General features: G+C 37.9%; 1 protein-coding gene across 2 annotated transcripts in view; it reads left to right on the top strand.

The window, feature by feature from the left end:
* Positions 1-25,589, top strand: part of TMEM135 (transmembrane protein 135) — a 312,520-nt gene that overhangs the window by 147,633 nt on the left and 139,298 nt on the right. The window contains exon 5 of one of the 2 annotated variants that reach the window (XM_061406022.1): positions 10,037-10,102. The exons of the other annotated variant lie outside the window; for it this stretch is intronic. Coding sequence (XP_061262006.1) covers positions 10,037-10,102 — 66 coding nt within the window. The remainder of the gene's footprint in view (positions 1-10,036; positions 10,103-25,589) is intronic. 2 annotated transcript variants of the gene reach the window in all.

Below are 25,589 nucleotides of genomic sequence, written 5' to 3'. Positions count from 1 at the left end.
TTTTTGTGCATGGAGTGAGGTGTGGGTCAATGTTTATGTATTTCAGTTTAGAAATTCAGTTGTTAAAGCTTTGTTGGTATAAAAGACTACTCTTTTCCTGTGTACCTTGATACTTCTGTAGAAAATCAATTGAGTATACAGTGTGGGTTTCTTTCTAGGATTATTTCTCTTCAGCCTGTAGAAATTTCTTCAGTATTTCCTTTAAAGCAGTTCTGTTGGTGACAGATTCTTAGTCTCTTTTGCATGAGAATGTCTTTATTTTGGCTCCATTCCAAAACCATATTTTTGCTGGATATAGGATTCTGGGCTTATAGTTCAAAACCTTTAAAAATATTTTTTCTTCTTTTATGATTTCTGATGGCAAAACCATAATCATTTTAATTATTCCACTATATAATATGTATTTTTTTGGTCTACTTTCAAGATCCTTTCTTTCTATTTGGATTTCATTATTTTTGTTTATGATATGTCTAGGTATGGATTTATTTGTGCATATCTTACTTGAGATTCATTGGGCTTTTTAAATCTGTAAATGTTTGTCTCTTATCAAGTTTTGGAAGTTATTAGCTATCTTTTTTTTATCAATCTGTTTTTCCTCTTTCTAGGTCTCTGATGTCCATGTGTAGAGTCATCTCTTGTGTTTTTGGAAGAGGGTATTTGCTATGACCAGTGTATTCTCTTGGCAAAACTGTGTTAGCTTTTGCCATGCTTCATTTTGTACTCCAAGGCCAAATTTGCCTGTTACTCAGGTATCTCTTGACTTCCTACTTTTGCATTCCAGTCCCCTATAATGAAAAGGACATCTTTTTTGGGTGTTAGTTCTAAAAGGTCTTCTGGTCTTCATAGAACCGTTCAACTTCAGCTTCTTTAGCATTACTGGTCGGGGCATAGGCTTGGATTACTGTGATATTGAATGGTTTGCCATAGAAACGAACAGAGATCATTCTGTCGTTTTTGAGATCGCATCCAAGTACTGCATTTCGGACTCTTTTGTTGACTATGAAGACTACTCCATTTCTTCTAAGGGATTCTTGCCTAGAGTAGTAGATATAATGGTCATCTGAGTTAAATTCACCCATTCCAGTCCATTTTAGTTCGCTGATTCCTAAAATGTCGATGTTCACTTCAAGAGAAGACTATACATGGATATCACCAGATGGTCAATACCAAAGCAGACTGATTATAGTCTCTGCAGCCAAAGATGGAGAAGCTCTATACAGTCAGCAAAAACAGGACCTGAGCTGACTGTGGCTCAGATCATGAAATCCTTTATTGCAAAACTCAGACTTAAATTGAAGAAAGTAGGGAAAACCACTAGACCATTCAGGTATGAGCTAAATCAAATCCCTTATGATTATACAGTGGAAGTGACGAATAGATTCAAGGGATTAGATCTGACATAGTGCCTGAAGAACTATGGGGGAGGTTTGTGACATTGTGCAGGAGGCAGTGATCAAGACCATCCCCAGGAAAAAGAAATGCAAAGAGGCAAAATGGTTGTCTGAGGGGACCTTACAAACAGCTCTGAATAGAAGAGAAGCTAAAAGCAAAGGAGAAAAAGAATGATATACCTATTTCAATGCAGAGTTCCTAAGAATAACAAGGAGAGATAAGAAAGCCTTCCTCAGTGATCAGTGCAAAGAAATCGAGGAAAACAATAGAATGGGAAAAACTAGAGATCTCTTCAAGAAAATTAAAGATACCAAGGGAACATTTCATGCAAAGATGGGAAGAACAAAGGACAGAAATGGTATGTACCTAACAGAAACAGAAGATATTAAGAAGAGGTGGTGAGAATACACAGAACTGTACAAAAAAGATCTTCATGACCCAGATAACCATGATGGTGTGATCACTGACCTAGAGCCAGACATCACCTAGAGCGAAGTCAAGTGGGCCTTAGGAAGCATCACTACGAACAAAGCTAGTGGAGGTGATGGAATTCCAGTTGAGCTATTTCAAATCCTAAAAGATGATGCTGTGAAAGTACTGCACTCAGTATGCCAGCAAATTTGGAAAACTCAGCAGTGACCACAGGACTAGAAAAGGTCAGTTTTCATTATAATCCCCAAAAAAGTCAATGCCAAACAATGTTCAAAGTACCGCACAACTGAACACACACTAGCAAGGTAATGCTCAAAATTCTCCAAGCCAGGCTTCAACAATACATGAACTGTGAACTTCCAAATGATCAAGCTAGATTTAGAAACGGCAGAGGAACCAGCGATCAAATCGCCAACATCTGTTGGATCATCAAAAAAAGCAAGAGTTCCAGAAAAACATCTATTTCTGCTTTATTGACTATGCTAAAGCCTTTGACTGTGTGGATCACCACAAAGTGTGGAAAATTCTGAAAGAGTTGGGAATACCAGACCACCTGACCTGCCCCCTGAGAAACCTGTATGCAGGTCAAGAAGCAACAGTTAGAACTGGACATGGAATAACAGACTGGTTCCAAATTGGGAAAGGAGTATGTCAAGGCTGTATATTGTCACCCTGCTTATTGAACTTACATGCAGAGTACATCATGAGAAATGCTGGGCTGGAGGAAGCACAAGCTGGAATCAAGATTGCCAGGAGAAATATCAATAACCTCAGATATGCAGATGACACCACCCTTATGGTAGAAAGTAAAGAAGAACTGAAGAACCTCTTGATGAAAGTGAAAGAGGAGAGTGAAAAAGTGGGCTTAAAACTCAACATTCAGAAAACTAGGATCATGGCATCTGGTCCCATCACTTCATGGCAAATAGATGGGGAAACAATGGAAATAGTGAGAGAGTTTATTTTTTGGGCTCCAAAATCACTGCAAATTGTGACTGCAGCTATGAAATTAAATGACCTTGTTCCTTGGAAGAAAAGCTATGACCAACCTAGACAGCGTACTAAAAAGCAGAGACATTACTTTGCCGACAAAAGTCCATCTAGTCAAAGATATGGTTGTAACAGGAGTCATGTATAGATGTGAGAGTTGAGCTATAGAGAAAGCTGAGCACTGAAGAATTGATGCTTTTGAACTGTGGTGTTGGAGAAGACTCTTGAGAGTCTCTTGGACTGCAAGGAGATCCAAGCAGTCCATCCTAAAGGAAATCAGTCTTGAATATTCATTGGAAGCACTGATGGATGCCAAAGCTGAAGCTCCAGTACTTTGCCATGTTATGCGAAGAACTGACTAATTCGAAAATACCCTGATGCTGGGAAAGATTGAAGGAGAGAGGAGAAGGGTACAACAGAGGATGAGGCAGTTGGATGACGTCACCAACTCAATGGACGTAAGTTTGAGTAAACTCCTGGAGTTGGTGATGGACAGCAAAACTTGGCCTGCTGTAGTCCATGGGGTCGCAAAGAGTTGGACACGACTGAGTGACTGAACTGAACTGAACTGAGGTCTTGATACCAGAAATAGTACATCTTTGGTTATTCTCCTGGAAGTGTGTGGGCTCTGCTCAGTTTTTGTTTTCAATCTTTTCTCTTTGTTCTGTAGAATGGATTATTTTTATCTTTTTATCATCAAGTTCACTGATTCTTTCCTCTTTCATCTTCATTCTGCTCTTGAGTTCCCATCTACTAAATTTATTTCAGATATTTTATTTTTCAGTTCCAGTAATTCCATTTATTTTCAATTTCCGTTTCTCTGCTGAGAACTTCTCTTTCCATCCATTTCAAGTGTGTTTAACCTTACCTCATGAAACACGGTTATTATAGCTTCTTTACTAGTCTTTTCTGGTAATTTCAGCATCTGATTGTTTTTGAGAAGGGGTCAAGATTTTTATATTTTGCAGGTTGAGTAATTTTGGATTGCTTCTGGGTATTTTGAATTTAATGCTGTGAGATTCTGGGTTGTGTTAAAATGCTCTAGAGAGATAATTTTTTAAACATTTATTTTTATTTTATTTTTTAATATAAATTTATTTTTTAATTGGAGGCTAATTACTTTACAATATTGTATTGGTTTTGCCATACATTTACATGAATCCGCCACACGTGTACATGTGTTCCCCATCCTGAATCCCCCTCCCCATCCCATCCCTCTGGATCATCCCAGTGCACCAGCCCCAAGCACTCTGTATCATACATCGAACCTGGACTGACGCTTCGTTTCACATATGATAATATACCTGTTTCAATGCCATTTTTATTTTTATTTATTTGTTAATCATTATTTTTTACTTTGGTAGTTAGCAGTCACCTGTTAGATTTAGACTGCAAGTTTTGTCTCATCTCCAGTGGGCAGGAGTTCCAGTGTTAGTTGCTTTGTTAGTTAGTTCCAATATTAGTTCTTGTGCTGCTTTGTGGCTGTCCTGGCTCTGTGCCCCTCATGGGCTGTGCTAAGAATTGGGTGGTAGTTTTAATTGTAGTTTTCCCCTCAAAGCCTTTGCTTTGCTACTTAGGTCTGTTCCATGCATCAGCTGATGGGGAGTGAGCTCTGTATTTTCGCTAGTTCAAACACAGATTTGATTAAGGGATTCCCTTTTGTAGCTCTTCTTTCTGGGATTACCTCTTTAGTTTCTGCTTCACTGGGTCTCCTCTTCATGGTCCTCTGGCCAGAAAGACAGATTGCTCTCAGAGCTCTAGCTGTCTGCTCTGCTGTCTCAGCTGCACACACTGACCAGGGTCTGCTGTTGGGAGAAAATGAATAGAAAAAAAGAGTGGAAAAAAAAAATAGTGAGGATTCTTCCTCTCTTCTTTGGACTACAAGTGTCCCCTTTCCATAAGCCTTGCCTAGAAAAACAGAGTTGATTTTGTAGCTTTAACTACCTGCACTGGTGCTGCTTCATCGTATAATTGGGACCTGTTCTTGGGGGCAGAGTCAAGAGGAAAAAAGAAAATACCTCCTGTCCACCCCCGCCCTTGCCCCACCAAGCTAGAAATTAATTCCCTACACATTCTCTGGTTGACTCGAGCCCCTCTTCCCTATTTCCTGGCTAGACAGACAGAGTTCCTGTCAGAGCTTTTGCTCCCTGGACTGTAGCTGCTGCAGTGCAAGGGCCCTGAGGTTATGAACTGTAATTTGTGAGCCAGAAAGCGGTGGGCTGTAGGCAGCTGCCTGGAGGGAAGAGTATGAGAAAGGTTTGGGGACTTCATAAAGGTCTTGGTTGCTAAGCTAATGCCTTTGTGTATTTTGAAGGTATATGACTAGATTTTTGTCATGCTGTGATTCTTTAGTTAGGAGCAGATAGCTAATAGGGCTTCCCTCATAGCTCAGTTGGTAAAGAATCTGCCTGCAATGCAGGAGACCCCAGTTCAATGCCTGGTAGGGAAGATTCACTGGAGAAGGGATAGACTACCCACTCCAGTATTCTTGGGCTTCCGTTGTAGCTTATTGAGGAATCTGTATGCAGGTCAGGAAGCAACAGTTAGAACTGGACATGGAACAACAGACTGGTTCCAAATCGGGAAAGGAGTACATCAAGGCTATGTATTGTCACCCTGCTTATTGAACTTTCATGCAGAGTATATCACGTGAAATGCCAGACTGGATGAAGCACAAGCTGGAATCAGGATTGCCAGGAGAAATATCAATAACCTCAGATATGCAGATGACACTGCCCTTATGGCAGAAAGTGAAGAAGAACTAAAGAGCTTCTTGATGAAAGTGAAAGAGGAGAGTGAAAAAGTTGGCTTAAAGCTCAACATTCAGAAAACTAAGATCATGGCACCCGGTCCCATCACTTCATGGCAAATAGATGGGTCAACCAGTGGAACTAGTGGCTGACTTTATTTTTTGGGGCTCCAAAATCACTGTAGATGGTGATTGCAGCCATGAAAATAGAAGATTCTTGGTCCTTGAAAGGATAGTTATGACCAGCCTAGACAGCATATTAAAAAGCAGAGACATTACTTTGCCAATAAAGGTCCATCTAGTCAAAGTTCTGGTTTTTCCAGTAGTCATGTATGGATGTGAGAGTTGAGCTATAGAGAAAGCTGAGCACTGAAGAATTGATGCTTTTGAACTGTGGTGTTGGATAAGACTCTTGAGAGTCCATCGGACTGCAAGGAGATCCAGCCAGTCAATCCTAAAGGAAATCAGTCCTGGATATTCAATGGAAGGACTGATGCTCAAGCTGAAACTCCAGTACTTTGGCTGCCTGATGCAAAGAACTGACTTATTGGAAAAGACCCTGATGCTGGGAAAGATTGAGGGCAGGAGGAGAATGGGACGACAAAGGATGAGAGGTTGGATGGCATCACCAACTCAATGGACATGAGTTTGGGTGGACTCTGGGAGTTGGTGGTAGACAGGGAGGCCTGGGGTGCTGTGGTCCATGGGGTCGCAAAGAGTTGGACATGACTGAGCTTCTGAACTGAACTGAACTGAGATAACTAATGCTCAGTTTTCCTATTTTTCACTTTATATTTTTATCATCATAAAGAAGGAAAGCAGCTGGTGCTTAAAAGCTTCAGTATTTAAATCTCTTTTTCTTCTGTAGCCAGGATAAACAGCTGGGGAATGACTATTGCATATTATTTCTTTTGCTAAATTAATCTTTTTGAAATAATGTAAGTTTTCTTTATTTCCTGTTGTCTTGTCAAGAATGTTAGTATAAATAAATAGCCATATGGCATAATGTGCTAATTGTGGTTTACTGTTTTATACAGTACATTTTTAATTCCCATCTGATGTAGTTTTTAGTTGTATTTTTAACTGTAAATTATGACCACTTTTTAAGGCAGAATTGGAATTTTGTATTTCCTTTAGGATATTAATAGTAATAAAATCACCTATTGAACACTTATAATTTTCCTTGAGTTCCATACTGTTGTTATCCTGATTTTGTTCATTGTGAAATTGCACTCAAAGAAATAAATTGCTTGTTTGTATCACACATCTTACAAATAGCAAAGCTAGATTTTGAACTGAACAGCCTGTTTCTAAAACCTGCTTTCTTAATCTTTATGTTATGTTTTTTTTTTTAAGGCCCTGGAAATACATAAAAATGAGTGTTTTATCAAACATCTTTTCATTTCACGAAGTCCTAAAGTAGACCCTGGATTCACTATTTTACCTTTATGTAGCTCTTTACTGAGCTTTTCACATACATTAACATAACCACTAACCAACACAGGAAAACAGGCTGATATTAGCTGTCACCTTTTTATAGAGGTCTTATTTACTATCTCGGCAACCTGTCTGCAGCTTACCAAGATAGTAAATACTGGGAATAAGATAACTAGAATTCTAGTTGCTTGACTAATAGGAAGTAAATATAGGAAATAAATATATGCTAAATACAGCTTTTGTATTTATATGTATAAACTGCATATTAATTTAACCATTGAAGTCTTTCTATAATATGATGATTTTCAAAGCGAAGCCTATTAAGTATATATTTCTTGTTAAGATGACTTACTTTGTATTGATAAAATGAATTAAAATGCATTGGACTATAAGAACATGAGTCTCTGTTGAATTTTGATTATTTTCACATTGGGAGCCATTCAGTGTAGTATTGCTTGTCCTATAATATTTTACACTGTTCCAAAATTCTGTTTTAAATCTAGTTTATCTTCTAGTGTATAAAAATTGTTACTTTTATTTTTCCCTTTTTCCTTTTACTGTTAGCAAATGGTATATGTGCATGACAGAATATTAGAAAAGATCCTTCTGGATCTTTCTTTGGCTTGTGCACGTGCACACACATGCACACACACACACACACACATACACACGTATACCCACATACCCAAACACAAGGATCCATTCTTCAACTTTGCATTTCTTCCATCTAGATTTCATGTCCCTGTGTTGCTTTATCCAACACGTTTCCTAAAAGCAGTCTCTTTTGCAAACCTATTTTTAACGGAGAGCCTATAGATGTTTTTTCTCTCTGCCCCTGACAAATGTTTAATGAATGTTTTTAGTATTAATCATTTTAATTAATTTTAGTATTAATCAAAACTCGAAGAGAGGGAAATTTCAATGAAGAATTTGTTAGTGGTAAATTTACAGATGCTGAGAATTAGCCCTGTATCTCATTGTTTCGGACACTTGTTAGTCATTGTTTGGGTACAAGTAAATTAAACGCAGTCTCTTTAGTAGAGGTCAAAAGAATGTTGTCCACTCCAGTGCTTTCCTATAGAATCAAAGGAAGTTGAGCTGAATTGACAGAGAGCTATCAGAATGAGACGTTCTTAACAATGTTGGTGGGAAGAGCTCAGGAAATAAATCAATTTAGTTGGAAACAAAAGATTGAATTTAGTGTTCTTTCTCTATTGGAGAAAGTGCAAAAGGATAATTAAATCTTCAAACTGCCTCAGGTTTGTGAGTCACAAAAGAGTAAAGAAGTTTGATGTGGTTTAGAGGAGAAGTTGTGTATTTTATCCCAAGTGCTTGCTGCCTCTGCCTTTCTCCTTTTGCTTCTCAAATATATACAGTAACTAACCTGACCTGGATGAGGCCTGTTAATCACATCACTAGATTAAATAAGGTTTTCAAAAGAAACAGGAAGACGGAAGATGTAATTTAGTGTACATATGATTAAGAATGGAAAAAAATTACAATGTACTATTGGTAAATTTTTTCTTTTAATAAAAATGTCTGTAAATCTTTCAACATCTAGTTGTGTATGCGTTTGTAAAAATCTCTCATAGCAAAGTCATTCATTTATCGCTTGTTTTTTGTTTGTGTGTATGGATAACCCTTCTTCCTCCCTATTAGTGGCCTATTTTAATTCTCTCTGAGTTATGGATTGAAATTATGTTCATGTTGTGCTGAATTCACAAATTTAGTAGTGTTTGTCCAGTTCTCCCAGTACCATTTGCTAAAAAGACTGTCCTTTCTCCATTGAATGGTCTCAGTACTTTTCTTGAACATCATTAGACTGTTTATAAAGTTTGTTTTCAGTTTCTCGCTTCTATTTCATTGGCCTATGCATATCTGTATGATTACTGTAGCTTTAAAGTAAGTTTTGAAATCGGAAGGTGTGAGTCCTCCAGCTTTGCTCCTCTTTTTCAAAATTATTTTGGCTGTTGGGGTCTTTGGGGTTGCATGTGAATTTTAGGATGGATTTTTGTATTTATGTAAAGAAATCATTGGAATTTTGATAGGAATAACATTGACTCTATAGGTCATTTTGTATAGTATTGATATCTTAACAATATTATGTCTTTTAATTGATGAACACAGGTTGTCTTTTCATTTATTTATATTTTTAGCTCTCTGGGCAGTGTTTTTTAGTTTTCAGTGAATAAGTCTTCTGCTTCTTTGGTTAAATTTATTCCTATGTCTTTAAAATTTTTTTTGATACTGTTATAAACAAATTCTTAGTTTCCTTTTAGGAGTGTTCATTGTTAGTGTATAGAAAGCATTGTCTTTTCAGATGCTATTTAATACATGACATCACAGAATTACTTAGTTTTCTGTCAGTATTTCAGTACTAATCTAGTGATTTGGACTGGTGTTTGTATACCAATCAGAATAAATGGTAATTTCTGAATTGAATTCAAGTTCTAAGTTTTTATTTAATCTTTGTTAACCAAACTAAGTTTTATAGTTATTTAAGTGTTTTAATTTGAAACTATAGATGTGAAATGATAATAGCAGATCAAAATAACCTTTGAAACATTGCAGTTTGAGCTTTTTATAACATTAAAATGTTCTCAAAATGATTTTTTTATTTGGAGAAGGCAATGGCACTCCACTCCAGTACTCTTGCCTGGAAAATCCCATGGATGGAGGGGCTTGGTGGGCTGCAGTCCATGGGGTCGCTAGGAGTCGGACACAACTGAGTGACTTCACTTTCACTTTTCACTTTCATGCATTGGAGAAGGAAATGGCAACCCACTCCAGCGTTCTTGCCTGGAGAATCCCAGGGACGGGGGAGCCTAGTGGGGTGCCATCTATGGGGTCGCACAGAGTCGGACACGACTGAAGTGACTTAGCAGCAGCATAAAGCTTATTATACCTTATTCATGCTTCTTTAGAAGTTCCTGAAAAATGTAATATTGAGTGTTTTGCATTTTGGTGTTGAAATGTACAGCTGAACACAGATTAAAGATGATATATCTTTGCTTTTTTTTTCTTTTAAATTCACAGGCCACAGAAACACTATTTAGAATGGGTGTAGCAAGAGGAGTCATCACAACATTAAGAAATGGAGAAGTAAGATGAGAATTTTTATATACTTATTAGTTCTTAATTCATAGTGTTTTTTAAATTAATATAACAAATTGAAAATATCTGAAGTACATAATACTGAGTGAATCTGACCTACAAATCGATTTCAGTTAAGTCATATTAGAACCTAGTCTTGAGTTGAATATAAGTTGCTGAACCTTTTAATCTTTGGTTACCAATTGTTTTTACTCTTAAAAGAAAATGACATTTAATAATAACTTCTTCAAATGCGTATATATTTATTGAAAATAGCCCCATACTTCTTTCTTTCTGTTTTATATTCTACAATTGTGATACTTCTTTCTTAACATAAAATAATTTGAAATGTTAGTATTTATCGCAGAAGGAGGGTAGAGAGGGGGAGAGAAATGGAGTTTAGTCTGTCCTTTCTTGTAGTTGAGGCTCAACCAAGAGTCTAAGTTTAGATTTTTCTAAATGCTCCTACCAATTCTTAAAAAAATCTAGTACCTGAAATAAATTGTCATTACCAAATTATTACTGGTTCCATTACCACTCTGTCTGCTTTTTCTTTATTCACTTCCTTACTAAGATATCTTTAGGTTGAGGTTGAATATAATGTCACATTGCCATGTTCCCTTTTGTATTCTACTAGCAAATACTTATGGATAAAATATGGTGCTTTCTTTTTATTCTGGAATTAAGTTCTATGTAATTTAATGTAATATATGTAATTTGACACCTTAAACATTTAATAGTGGAAGTGAGTAAATATCTAAGGAGTTAACTGGAACTATTATTGTGTGATTATAAAATTTATCAGTCAGTAGATATATCAGTGAGTTAGGTGAAAATGTACAGTCATTTGGAAACTATATGCCTTTAAATGTTTAATTGTATGTATATTGGCAAATTACTTTGGTATTGATTTGTAATACATACTTTGTCTATGAAAAATACTTAATTCATCTCTTTGTATTCTCAACAAACTAAAGTCTGTGTTGCCATTTTGAGAGAAAAACATATTGCATTAATAAAGTTGGGCATATTTATCTGCCTAAAATTTGTCAGTATAAATTTTAGGTTTTAGTAATTACTATGATTCTTTTAATGGGAGTTATCAGTGATCTTTTGAACTTTATCTTTATAAAAAGTTTGGGAAAGTAAATATATGTAAGAGAGTTTTATAAGTATTCTTCTGAGCATATCAACACATATTACACATGTATATATTTTACTTTATGGAGAGGAAGTAGTTAAATCAGCTTGCTTCTGATTCATTCCTCCCCCAGTTACTGAAGATTGTAACTGAAGATTGTAAGAGTAATACCTGGTTAACAGGTAATAATTAGGACAAAATTTTTAAGCCCTCTCTTGGACATTTTTTCTTGCATTTTAAGATCTCTGAAAATGGAATATGTCTTATAATCAGTGACACCTCATAGTCACCATTTACTATTTTTCACATCTTAACACCTCTAAAATTAAGTCTATGATATTTTAGAATTGATAAAATATGATAATATTCTGTAGATTAAAAAAATACAGAGTGATGCATAGTGAGTATTCAGTAAATGGTAGCTGGGATAGGCTACAAATTAGTTTTAAATATTTAACTTTGGGAAGTAAACAATTAAGACAAAGGAAAACAAAGAAATTATTGAATATGTGTATATGCAAGTGGCATAGATATTTTTGGACATGGTAGGCTAAGTGCTACGAGAATAGATGATGTAATGTGGTTCTTGCCTCTAGCGGAGCTTACTCTCTGGTGGGGGAAACAGTGGCATCAATACATGGGAAAAAACCTGAAAAAGAGTAGAAGTGTTTAGTTAAGGTTGAGTCTGGAAGTAACTAGAGTCCGAGTCCAGATTCCACTTGCATGCAAACCTAGTCACTTGAGTTGCGTCTGACTTTTTACAACCCTATGGACTGTAGCCTGCCAGGCTCCTCTGTCCATGGGCATTCTCCAGGCAAGAATACTGGAGTGGATTGCCATGCCCTCCTCCAGGGGATCTTCCCGCCAGGGATAGAACCAATGTCTCTTATGTCTCCTGCATTGGCAGGCAAGTTCTCTATCACTTGCGCCATCTGGGACTGTGCTAAATTTTAGTGTCTGGTCAATAATAGAGAATTACTTTGGAGGTAGGAGATAAACTAAAAGTTTTTGGTCTACTTAAAGCAGAAGCTGCTGCTGCTAAGTCACTTCAGTTGTGTCCGACTCTGTGTGACCCCATAGACAGCAGCCCACCAGGCTGCCCCGTCCCTGGGATTCTCCAGGCAAGAACACTGGAGTGGGTTGCCATTTCTTTCTCCAATGCATAAAAGTGAAAAGTCAAAATGAAGTCGCTCAGTCGTGTCCGACTCTTCGTGACTCCATGGACTGCAGCCCACCAGGCTCCTCCATCCATGGGATTTTCCAGGCAAGAGTACTGGAGTGGGGTACCATTTACCATGTATATATTATTAGAAAACTTATGGCATGCTAAGGGAGGAGGTTAGTAAGGAGCTTACTTGTTCTAGGGTAGTTGGAAAATTGTTTTAGCTCATTACTGTGAAAATATTTGTTGAGTAGGGATTAATAAGTAACTTCATGACAATGATATCAGGTAGGAGGAATAAAGACTGGTGTATCAAAATTACAAAGATAGTAGTCTTTAAATAAATTTGTGATTTGAATGCTTGATGACACTGAGCTTTGCTTATCTCTTGTGTACCCTTCCCTTTGGTGGTGGTGGTTTAGTTGCTAAGTTGTATCCAACTTTCTGTGACCCTATGGACTGTAGTTCACCAGGGCTCCTCTTTCTGTGGGATTTCCCAGGCAAGAAAACTGGCATAGGTTGCCATTTCCTTTTCCAGGAGATCTTGCTGACCCAGGGATTGCACCCACATCTCCTACATTGCAGGTGGATTCTTTACCACTGATCCACCAGAGAAGCCCTGCCCTTCCCTGAATTCTGACTTGAAGCCTATGTTTTGTCTGCCTATTGAACATTTCTACTTGCATATTTTAAGAAATGTTGAGACCAGAAAACATGATTCCTTTCTTTGAAAGTAAGAAGGTAATTTTTGAAGGGGTTTGTAATTTTTTCTCTAATGATTATAATGAATCATTAGAGAATTTAAGTAAATGAATGACATATTATCCTTTTAAATCTTCATCACAACTCTGCAAGGGAGAAATATGCCCATTTTATAGATAAACCAAGTCTCAGGGAAGTTAAACATTTTGCCTATGATCAAACAACTGGGAGATGGGAGTCCTGAGATGTGAACCCCAGTGTGTTTCCAAAACCCATTCATTCCACTATATAATATAATCTCCCTCAGTGTATTTACTTACTTAGAGTTTTCTATTTATTCAATTGTCCTATAGTTTGACAGTTGAAAAATAGCTCTAGCTCAATAGCTAAGACCTCTGAGATTATGTAATTAGCCATATATTTAATTATCACTCTTACCTTTTCATATGTGTAGTGAAATATATTGCTTAAAATGAAGAGAAAAAAATAGTGACCCTTCACAATTCTGTTTTGTCACTGAATGCCTAACCATATTGATGTGTTCTTTGTACAGTCCTGTGTATGGGCTAGCTGGATTTTTGTATTTTGATTAAATTGCATAAAAATGCTATAAAGCAGGTAATTTGGGGGAGTAGAATTTTGTACTGTGTTTATTTGGAAGGCTAACTTGTAAAATTATCACAATCAAAAATAGTTTTTAAATGTACTTGACTCAAAAATTTTAGTTTTAAAACTTTTTCAAGAAAGGGATAATCGTATTTTCAGCCTTATGTATAGGATGAAACAAGTTGTTTAAAACAAAAAAAGATAAAATTGCTCTCTTAAATTTATATATTTCAAGAGTTATATACTGTTATATAACTTGAACCTGAATAATTCAGAAATTAGTGTTTTTTCATTAGGTTGTTCTTTATTCAGGAGCTTACCTGGTATTTCAACTGGTAAAGAATCCGCCTGCCATTCAGGAGATCAGATCAGATCAGATCAGTCGCTCAATTGTGTCCGACTCTTTGCGACCCCATGAATCGCAGCACGCCAGGCCTCCCTGTCCATCACCAACTCCCAGAGTTCACTCAGACTCATGTCCATCAAGTCAGTGATGCCATCCAGGCATCTCATCCTCTGTCGTCCCCTTCTCCTCCTGCCCCCAATCCCTCCCAGCATCAGGGTCTTTTCCAATGAGTCAACTCTTCGCATGAGGTGGCCAAAGTACTGGAGTTTCAGCTTCAGCATCATTCCTTCCAAAGAAATCCCAGGGCTGATCTCCTTCAGAATGGACTGGTTGGATCTCCTTGCAGTCCAAGGGACTCGCAAGGGTCTTCTTCAGCACCACAGTTCAAAAGCATCAATTCTTCGGCGCTCAGCCTTCTTCATAGTCCAACTCTCACATACATACATGACCACAGGAAAAACCATAGCCTTGACTAGACGGGCCTTTGTTGGCACAGTAATGTCTCTGCTTTTGAATATGCTATCTAGGTTGGTCATAACTTTCCTTCCAAGGAGTAAGCGCCTTTTAATTTCATGGCTGCAGTCACCATCTGCAGTAATTTTGGAGCCCAAAAAAATAAAGTCTGACACTGTTTTCACTGTTTCCCCATCTATTTCCCATGAAGTGATGGGACCAGATGCCATGATCTTCTTTTTCTGAATGCTGAGCTTTAAGCCAACTTTTTCACTCTCCACTTTCACTTTCATCAAGAGGCTTTTTAGTTCGTCTTCACTTTCTGCCATAAGGGTGGTGTCATCTGTATATCTGAGGTTATTGATATTTCTCCCGGCAATCTTGATTCCAGCTTGTGTTTCTTCCAGTCCAGCGTTTCTCATGATGTACTCTGCATATAAGTTAAATAAACAGAGTGACAATATACAGCCTTGACGAACTCCTTTTCCTATTTGGAACCAGTCTGTTGTTCCATGTCCAGTTCTAACTGTTGCTTCCTGACCTGCATACAAATTTCTCAAGAGGCAGGTCAGGTGGTCTGGTATTCCCATCTCTTTCAGAATTTTCCACAGTTTATTGTGATCCACACAGTCAAAGGCTTTGGCATAGTCAATCAAGCAGAAATAGATGTTTTTCTGGAACTCTCTTGCTTTTTCTATGATCCAGCAGATGTTGGCAATTTGATCTCTGGTTCCTTTGCCTTTTCTAAAACTAGCTTGAACATCAGGAAGTTCACAGTTCACATATTGCTGAAACCTGGCTTGGAGAATTTTGAGCATTACTTTACTAGCGTGTGAGATGAGTGCAATTGTGTGGTAGTTTGAGCATTCTTTGGCATTGCCTTTCTTTGGGATTGGAATGAAAACTGACCTTTTCCAGTCCTGTAGCCACTGCTGAGTTTTCCAGTTTGCTGGCATATTGAGTGCAGCACTTTCACAGCATCATCTTTCAGGATTTGGAATAGCTCAACTGGAATTCCATCACCTCCACTAGCTTTGTTCGTAGTGATGCTTTCTAAGGCCCACTTGACTTCACATTCCAGGATGTCTGGCTCTAGGTGAGTGCTCACACCATCATGATTATCTGGGTCGTGCAGATCTTTTTTGTACAGTTCTTCTGTGTATTCTTGCCATCTCTTCTAATATCTTCTGCTTCTGTTAGGTCCATACCATTTCTGTCCTTTATCGAGCCCATCTTTGCATGAAATGTTCCCTTGGTATCTCTGATTTTCTTGAAGAGGTCTGTAGTCTTTCCCATTCTGTTGTTTTCCTCTATTTCTTTGCATTGATCGCTGAAGAAGGCTTTCTTATCTCTTCTTGCTATTCTTTGGAACTCTGCATTCAGATGTTTGTATGTTTCCTTTTCTCCTTTGCTTTTCGCTTCTCTTCTTTTCACAGCTATTTGTAAGTCCTCCCCAGACAGCCATTTTGCTTTTTTGCATTTCTTTTCCATGGGGATGGTCTTGATCCCTGTCTCCTGTACAATGTTACGGACCTCATTCCATTGTTCAGCAGGTACTCTGTCTATCAGATCTAGGCCCTTAAACCTATTTCTCACTTCCACTGTATAATCATAAGGGATTTGATTTAGGTCATACCTGAATGGTCTAGTGGTTTTCCCTACTTTCTTCAATTTAAGTCTGAATTTGGCAATAAGGAGTTCATGGTCTGAACCACAGTCAGCTCCCGGTCTTGTTTTTGCTGACTGTATAGAGCTTCTCCATCTTTGGCTGCAAAGAATATAATGAATCTGATTTCGGTGTTGACTATATGGTGATGTCCGTATGTAGAGTCTTCTCTTGTGTTGTTGGAAGAGGGTGTTTGTTATGACCAGTGCATTTTCTTGCCAAAACTCTATTAGTCTTTGCCCTGCTTCATTCTGTATTCCAAGGCCAAATTTGCCTGTTACTCCAGGTGTTTCTTGACTTCCTACTTTGGCATTCCAGTCCCCTATAAAGAAAAGGACATCTTTTTTTGGGTGTTAGTTCTAAAGACCCTGGTTCAATCCTGGGTCAGGAAGATCCCCTGGAGAAGGGTTAGCCTACCCACTCCAGTATTCTTGGGCTTCCCTGGTGGCTCAGCTGGTCAAGAATCCGCCTGTTATACGGGAGACCTGGATTCTATCCCTGGGTTGGGAAGATCTCCTCCAGAAGGGAAAGGCTACCCACTCCAGTACTGTGGCCTGGAGAATTCCATGGACTGTACAGTCCATGGGGTCTCAAAGATTCGGACACAACTGAGCGACTTTCACTTTATTCTTAATTCATAGTTTTAAAAGAGAGAAAAGTTAAGCAGTTCTTCACCATAGAAAGGTAGGATTTCAAACTCTAGGAGTTTAAAGACGTAAAGCCTTTATCTTCTCTGTGTTAGCTGCCATTGTGTATCCACTGAATCACAGAGTATTATGTAATGAAGAAGTTAATGACTTCCTATAGTCAGCGGATTGATTCATCTGTTACAGCTCTATTAACTTTAAAAAAATTTGCAAATTTCTAAAGTACAAACATATCTATCTTCATTTTTCCAAAAAGTTTAGTGTTTCATATCTGTGTCTTTGTGTTAGAAAGACTGATGAATGGAAGGAGAAATAATCCTCGAAAGTATTTTTTCAGCAGCTTCTAATATTCCTGGCATTGTCTTCAGTTCAATTCAGTTGCTCAGTCGTGTCTGACTCTGTGACCCCATGAACCACAGCACGCCAGGCCTCCCTGTCCTTCACCAACTCCCAGAGTCCACCCAAACCCATGTCCATTGAGTCAGTGATGCCATCCAACCATCTCATCCTCTGTCGTCCCCTTCTCCTCCCGCCCTCAATCTTTCCCAGCATCAGGGTCTTTTCAGATGAGTCAGCTCTTCGCATCAGGTGGCCAAGGTATTGGAGTTTCAGCTTCAACATCAGTCCTTCCAATGAACACCCAGGGCTGATCTCCTTTAAGATGGACTGGTAGCATTGTTTTAGGTGCTTGCATTCCATCAGTAAGCAAAACAGACCAATATCCTTGTCTTTGGGGAGCTTGTATTCTAACCCATTGATACTTAGTTCTAATTATGGAAGAAGATTGAAAAGTACAAAGCAATGGGGGAAGTAATTATAATTGCAGAGCTTCAAAAGGAGGTATAACCAAGTATATGGTTTAAAAGCATGATCAGTTTAAATAATAAGGGAAGAAACAAGTAATTTGAGTAGGGTAAGTTAGTTCAGAAGATTCGTTAGAAGGCACATCTTAAATTGAGTGCTGAAGAAATTTATTAGCATCGCTGAAGAAGAAGAGGTCAAAAGGCGTTGCCAGTTAGGAGAAACAATATAAAAAGGGACATAGTTCAGAGTTAGGGAGAGATAATCTTGGTGTAGAATCAAAAAGGAAGGGAGGAGATCATGCTGTTGACGGAGAGAAACATTTGTTGAGTGCCTTTTCCAGGCACTTTATAATTATTCAGCTCATTTATAGATTAAAACAACTTTTCATTTTAGATGTTTTTATCACCATTCTTTCCAAAGGAAATATTTGAGGTTTAAGAAGGAGTGTTTTACAAAAATCACATTTCCCTGAGAATTTGCTATTTGAATGCTTATGATGATACTGATTAAGCTTGTGGTATAGTCAAGAGTTAGTACTTTTTCTTCCTCCCAAGTGGAGAAGGCAGCCTTGTGCGGCAGAAGAAGACTAGTCTGCTCGCCCCTAGACCTGTTTCTCCTCCTGGCATTACTAGCTATGCGATCTTGGACAATTTAGTTACTTTCTCACAACTTCAAATTCACAACTTTGGAAAATGAGTTGATTAGATGATCCTTATGGTCCTATTTAGCTTTAACATTTTCTGCTTCCAGACACCTTTGTATAACCTTTCTTTTTTGTGGCTCTCAGCCTTGAGTATGTATGAGAATTGCCCAGGGAACTCTGTGAAACTGTAGGTCCATGGGCTTCATCCCCAAAGACTTTGTCAGTTAGATCTAACCTAGAGCTCTAGTACCTATATTTATTAAAACACTGATTTTTAAAGCTTAGCTACTAATATTAACTACTGTCTTAGAGAAGTATTTATCCATCTTACGGCTTCTGTGAATTCAGGGAATGTAAAATTTGAGTTAGACTAAACAGTTAAAGAACTAGGAAAGAAATTTGAGGGGTATTTAAATTTTTTTGTACATAAATAGAACACCGTAGCATGGTTTGTTGTTGTTTTGGAAAGGTGGATATGGGACTTGACACAGTATTTACTTTTGTCTTATGTTACTGTGTAGTATTAGGTATTCTGCATGTTTTATTAGAATGGAAACCTTTTTTTGCCTTTCTATGTGATTTTTTAAAAAGTCATATAGAATATTTAGTTTTAGTATAATTGCTGCAGTGCAGCCCTCAGTTTAAGATAAATATAATCATAAATACCTTTGTGGATTTATATCTATATAAATATTAGGGCTATATTATTCTAAAATCATAAAGTTTGTAAATACAATGATACATTTTTAAACAAAATTTTTTCATGCCTTAAGGAGTACTTGAAGAGTCTATAAAATATACATATTTATATTCACTCTTAGTCACAAAGTTAATTGATCATTAAGATATTAGATACATGTCCAACACTTGAAATTATGTTAAAATTATACAATTTAATATAATACTTAAATCAAGTATTTTCTTAATATGAATGCAAATTCTTTATAAAAGGAAACCTAGAAGTAAACTTTTATTTATATTTTAAAAATTACATCTGTTTTTTTGCTTAATAAAAAATATTTTTAAACTATTTCTCTTTTAATATCACCTCTGGAAATATATGCGCTTCCCTGGTAGCTCTGCAGTAAAGAATCCGTCTGCTAAGCGGGAGACGTTTGTTCGATTCCTGGGTCAGGAAGATCCTCTGGAGAAGGAAATAGCAACCCACTCCAGTATTCCTGCCTAGAAAATCCCATGGACAAAGGAGCCTGGTGGGCTACAGTCCATAGGGTCACAGAGAGTTGGACATGATCGCAGCAACTGAAACACAGGAAATATGTGTCTTTAATAAGCAGTGTATTAGTATTTCCAATAGTGAAGTTTCTGAAGCTAGTAGAGTGCCGGTACCTAGTGGCTTATAAAATTTAATCGGTGACAGTACTTACTGAGCGCATCTTAAAGGTAGATGTAACAGGTGGCACTGGTACCAGATCTAGTGTTACTTCCCCTCCCTTTATTCCCTAAGTATTAATTGAGTGCCAGGTGCTATGCAAAGTGCTGGATTTTAACTATAAATAAGACTAATATGGTTTAAGCTCTCAGAAAACTTTACAGCCCCATGACTGCATCCATAAACCTGTCACTTAGGACCTTGCCATGCAATGTCCTGTTGTCTTTGTTAAATAGGATTAAAAGCACCCACTCATGCCTTACTCTGTGAAAAATAGATTTATAAAGCAGCTAGTGTAATAATACAAAGTAAGCCTATTAGGAATTAGCCTGTATTAAATTATAGCTATTTATTGAGTTAAGTAGGATGATATATTTTCTACATTAACATGAGTATATGGGCATCTCTAACCGTTGGTAATGGGAGACAGATATTTTGGATCCATAGCTATGCCAATAGCTGCGAGCTTCCCTGGTGGCTCAGCAGTGAAGAATCCTGTCAAGGAAAATTGGACTATCTCTTGTATGATAACACCTTTGATTTATGTACTGTATTTTAATGGGAAGAAAATATGAAAATAAGTTTACACATCTGTTGCCATTGAAATATGCTCTTTGTTAACTTGACTAGCTTCCTGTCATATCCCCATATCACTAAGGGTGAAAAAAAAAATTCTGACCACTTTAGAGTGTCCCCAAATAATATTTTCAAGTTTATTGTTTTTCCTTTGGCAGGGATTTCCTCATTCTGCGCGTAGTGGTAAACCATGCAAATGCAGATGGACCTCGGTGTTCGTGGTTTCCACATCCGCGTATGTGTAGGGCTGACTGTACTAAGCTGTTCTATGTAAGGAACCTGAGCATCTGTGGATTTTGGCATCGGTGGCAGTTCTGGAGCCAGTCCCCTGTGGATGCTGACAGGTGACTGTAATCTACTAGAGTTTAGCCTAGAAAAGTTACTATGCTGTTTTTTCCTTTCAAGAAGCAAGTAGGGTATAGCTTAAAAAAAGCATATGGGGAAAATGGATAACACCCTGATAAGGAGAAAACAAATGTAGAAAAGGATATAGAGAGCAAGGTTAAGGCCGAGGGAGTGTTTATAGTAAACAAGGTATGTATAAAGAGGCCCATTTCTGTCTCTTGATGAGGTGGGAAGAAATGAGTTTTGATTACAGGACAGAAAGTTGGAGATAACTGGAGTCATTAGTCATGATTTCAAGGTGGCAAAACATTAAAAGAGACTTCAAGGAGGTCTGGGGTTGGCTATATTGTTTGCTTTTACAAAGTTGTGTTTCTTAATAGCCATCAGTCTAGATGGTATAGATACTGAACTGCCAGGGGCAAAAGACGTGTCTGACTTCATTTTTTTCCCCCCACTTTTCCAATTCCATGAATCAAAACAACATGTTATATTTTGGCAGGTGCTTAGAAAATTTAGAATCCATGCCAGAATGGCATTGTAAAACACTGAGCTTCAGAATTTGTATTTGATTCTTGCTCTAATAGTTTATCCTTGTCACTATATTGAATTTAAATGGCTCACCATTTGTATGCTGTCACATTATTTCATATTCTTGGTGAACCAACAGTTTATTTGGAAAATTCTGATACAAAGAAGGCCATGGGCCAAGGTGAGGTTTTAATAATATCAGATCACAGTGTTTAAGCTTGGTGGCCTTGTCTATACCAACTCTGTATATGCCTTTCTATACTGAGATAATTATCGTTCAGAATGCCCTTATTTTCTTCATAATAGTAACTCTGCTTTTGATTTAAGTACAAAAATAAATGTGCCATAATTTTCTCCTTAAACAAAACAAACAATATCTGGACAATATCTGGCTAACTATGGAACACTTAGGTTTTATTTTTCAAAAATTGGAAGGGTTCTTAAGATAACATCAGTCTGTTTTTATCCTAATAGGAAGAGCTGTAGGCCAGGAAAGCAATTATTTCCACATGGGTAAGGCCAGTTCCAACTACCTCCCCCTGAACTTGCTCCCCCTAAACTACCTCCCCCTAAACTTGCCTACTTTGATTATATAGCTGTATGTGGTTGAGAGTATTAGCAAATATAGGCTCTCTTTTGAAAATCAAGTCTTTAGATATACAGAAAATGTTTCTTTGTACTTCATATACCAAATGAATTTTGTGTGTAGTGTTGGGGTGAGTTTAGCAGCAAGTAACTTAAACATTTTGAATTTCCAAAAAATTTAATTTTTTATAAAAATGTCTGTCCAATTATAATTTTTACCATTTTGTTTGTACATCTATTTTTCTTTCTTTGTTTGACTCTTGGCTTTATCCTCAATAGATGAGTTTGCAATGTAAAGACAGTAAGGATGTGGCAGAACTTGAGATTTGTGTTAAATGGTGTGGTTGGTCTTTCTGGTGATCAGCCCAGATCCTAAAGCTATGAATCACTTCATTAGCATAACAGATACTTATACCACTCAGGAAATTCCAAGGATGTTTAAAGCTGTGTACCAGGAACAGGGAGCAAAGCACAGATATATTCTTTATTAAAGCTCAAATCCATAGATTTCCTTTTTCTGAAAGTTTCATATATATGGAATCATACAATATATGGGGCTTCCTAGGTATCACTACGGAGAAGGCAATGGCACCCCACTCCAGTACTCTTGCCTGGAAAATCCCATGGACAGAGGAGCCTGGTAGGCTGCAGTCCATGGGGTCGCTAAGAGTCGGACACGACTGAGCGACTTCCCTTTCACTTTTCACTTTCCTGCATTGGAGAAGGAAATGGCAACCCACTCCAGTGTTCTTACCTGGAGAATCCCAGGGACAGAGGAGCCTGGTGGGCTGCTGTCTATGGGGTCGCACAGAGTCGGACACGACTGAAGCGACTTAGCAGCAGCAGCAGTAGCAGCAGGTATCACTAGCGGTAAAGAACCTGCCTGCCAATGCAGAAGACATAAGAGATGCAGGTTCGATTCCTGGGTCAGGAAGATTTCCTGGAGGAGGGCAGGTCAACCCACTTCAGAGTCTTGCCTGGAGAATCCCGTGGACAGAGCAGCCTTGTGGGCTATCCATGGTCCAAGTTTCGCAAAGAGTCAGACACGACTGGAGTGACTTAGCATGCATGCACGCATGCACGCACACAATATACACTCTTTCGTGTCTGACTTCTTTCACTTAGCACGTTTTTGAGATTCATCCATAGTAGTTTTTCCTTTTCGTGACTGAGTAGTATTCCATTGTGTGGATAATATTTTGTTCATCTACTAACCAGCTAATGAACATCTGGACAGTTTCCAGTTTTTGGCTATTATGAATAATATTTCTGTGAGCATTTGCATAGAAGACTTGTGTGTTGACATATGTTTTAATGTCTCTTGGTTTGATACTGAGAGTGAAATTGCTCAGTCGTATTAAAACCGTTTACCTTGGATAGGGCGTTGACCCATGTGCTATGGCTCAAACGAAGCCAAAACCCATGGTACCTGGTTTCAGGACCTAAAGAAAGAAGCTCAGGATCTTGATATCTCGTTGCAGAAAGAATTCAGTGAGAGACAAAGTGATAGGTAAGAAATGGGTTTATTCAGATTCAGAGAAAAGCACCCTCCACAGACAGAGTGTGGGCCATAGCAGAGGGAGAGTGTAGCCATGAAAATGTGACATGGTTAGTTTTTATGGGCTGGGTAATCTCATATGCTAATGATTGGGAGGATTATTCCAACTATTTTGGGAAAGGGGTGGAGATTTCCAGGAATCGGGCCACTGCCCACTCCTTGGTCTTTTGACAGTGCCTCAGAACTGTCGTGGTGCCTCTGAGTGTGTCATTTAGCTTTCTTATTGAGAATCAAGGTCTAGTGGAAGTTGACTTGTCTGCCATCTTGGACCCATTTGATTTTAGTAGGTTTGTGTTGTGTCCTTGGGCTATGTCACTCTTTAAAAAGTTGTGCCCTGCCCCCTTCCCTCCTATTATAATAGGAGGAACTTTTAAAGAAAAAGTGGCTATATTATTTTACATTCCAAGTGGCAGTGGACAGGAGGTCCAATTTGTCAACATCTTTGCCAGCATTTGGTATTACCAGTCTTTTTGATTATAGCCATTCTAGAAATATGTTGCTGTATCTCATTGTGGCTGTAATTTGCCTTTACCTAATGATTAATGGGCCTTCCCTGGTAGCTCAGTGGTAAAGAACCCACTTGCCAATGCAGGAGATGTGGGTTCAGTCGCTGGGTTGGGAGGATCTCCTGAAGAAGAAAATGGCAACTCACTGCAGTATTCGTACCTGGGATCTCATGGACAGAGGGGCTTGGTGGGCTACAGTCCATGGGGTTGTAAAAGAGTAGGACACAACCTAGCAACCAAACAACAGCAGTGACTGTTGGGAATCTCTCCATGTCCTTCTTAGTCACTGGTATATCTTTGATAAAATGTCTTTTAAAATCTTTTGCCAAGTTTTGTGTGTTTTGTTTCTCAAGTTGTAGGAGCTAATTTTTTTTTTTTTTTGCAAACTTTAAACTTTTTTTATTTTGTATTGAGGTATAGCTGGTTAACAATGTTGTGGTAGTTTCAGGTGAACAGCAAAGGGACTCAGTCATACATATACCTATAACCATTCTTCCCCAAACCCCTCTCCCATCCAGCCTGGCACATGACATTGAGCAGAGTTCCATGAGCTATACAACAGGTCCTTGTTGGTTATCCATCTTAAATATAGAAGTAGGTACATGACCTTCTCAAAGTCCCTAACTATCCCTTCTCCTCAGCAGCCATAAGTTCATTTCCTAAGTCTGTAAGTCTCTTTCTGTTTTGTAAGTAAGTTCACTTATATAATTTCTTTTTTAGAATCCACATATGAGGGATGTCATGATATTTCTCTCCTTTTCTATCTGACTCATCTAACACTCTAGTTCCATTCATGTTTCTGCAAATGGTATTATTTCACCTTTTTAATAGCTGAGTAGTATTCCATTGTATATATTTACCACATCTTCTTTATTCATTCCTCTGTTGATGGACATTTAGGTTGCTTCCTTGTCTTGGCTATTGTAAACAGGACTGCAGTGAACCTTGGGTTACATGGATCCTTTTGGATCATGTTTTTCTCTGGATATATGCCCAGGAGTGGGATTGAGGGGGTCATATGGTAGCTCTACTTTTAGTTTTTTAAAGGAACCTCCGTACTCTTCTCCATAATGGCTGTACCAATTTACATTCCCACCAATATAGTGTAAGAGGATTCCCTTCTCTCCATATCCTCTGTAGGAGGTGATTTAAAAAAAAAATTCTGGATACAAATGTATTAAATATATGACTTGAAAAAAAATTTTTTTTCCCCTAGTCTGTTGTCTGTCTTTCTATTGTTTAAGTGTGCTCTTCAAAAGGTCTGAATTTTTATTAGGTTTACTTTGTTGGGTTTTTTGGTATCATCACTTAAAAAATACATAACTTACAAAAGAAAGCTTTTGTAAGTTAACTGAGAGACTCCTATGTTTTCTTCTAAAAGTTTTATAATTTTTGGTTTTATGTTTAGATCTGTGATCCATTTTGAGTTGGCTTTTGTATACAGTGTGAGGCAAAGTTTTATCTATTTATATTGCGTATGGATATCCAGTTGTTCCAGCAGCATTTGCTGAAATAGCTGTTCTTTGCCTGTTGATTTGCTTTGACACCTTTGTCACAGATCAATTGACTGTAAATGTTAGGGATTTATTTCTGGAAATTTTGTGGTTCCAGTTCTCCTGAGATGGAGGAGGAAACACATTCTTGTCTCTCCCACTGATTACAACTAAAAACTCTGAACAGAACACATAGAGCTACCATGAGACCTCTGAAGAGTAAATAATCGCAGGAGGTGTAGGGAAGGAAGTCAAAACTGGGACTGGTGACTGATCAGCAGTGAGTTTCCTTTTCGCTCTCACCCACCATCCTCTGTCTCCTGGCTTGAACTCTAGGGAACCCCC

The sequence above is a fragment of the Bos javanicus genome, chromosome 29 (genome assembly GCF_032452875.1).
Source record: "Bos javanicus breed banteng chromosome 29, ARS-OSU_banteng_1.0, whole genome shotgun sequence".
Classification (NCBI taxonomy): domain Eukaryota; kingdom Metazoa; phylum Chordata; class Mammalia; order Artiodactyla; family Bovidae; genus Bos; species Bos javanicus.
The sequence above is the reverse complement of the archived record's forward strand: the minus strand, read 5'-3'. Positions and strand labels throughout refer to the sequence as shown.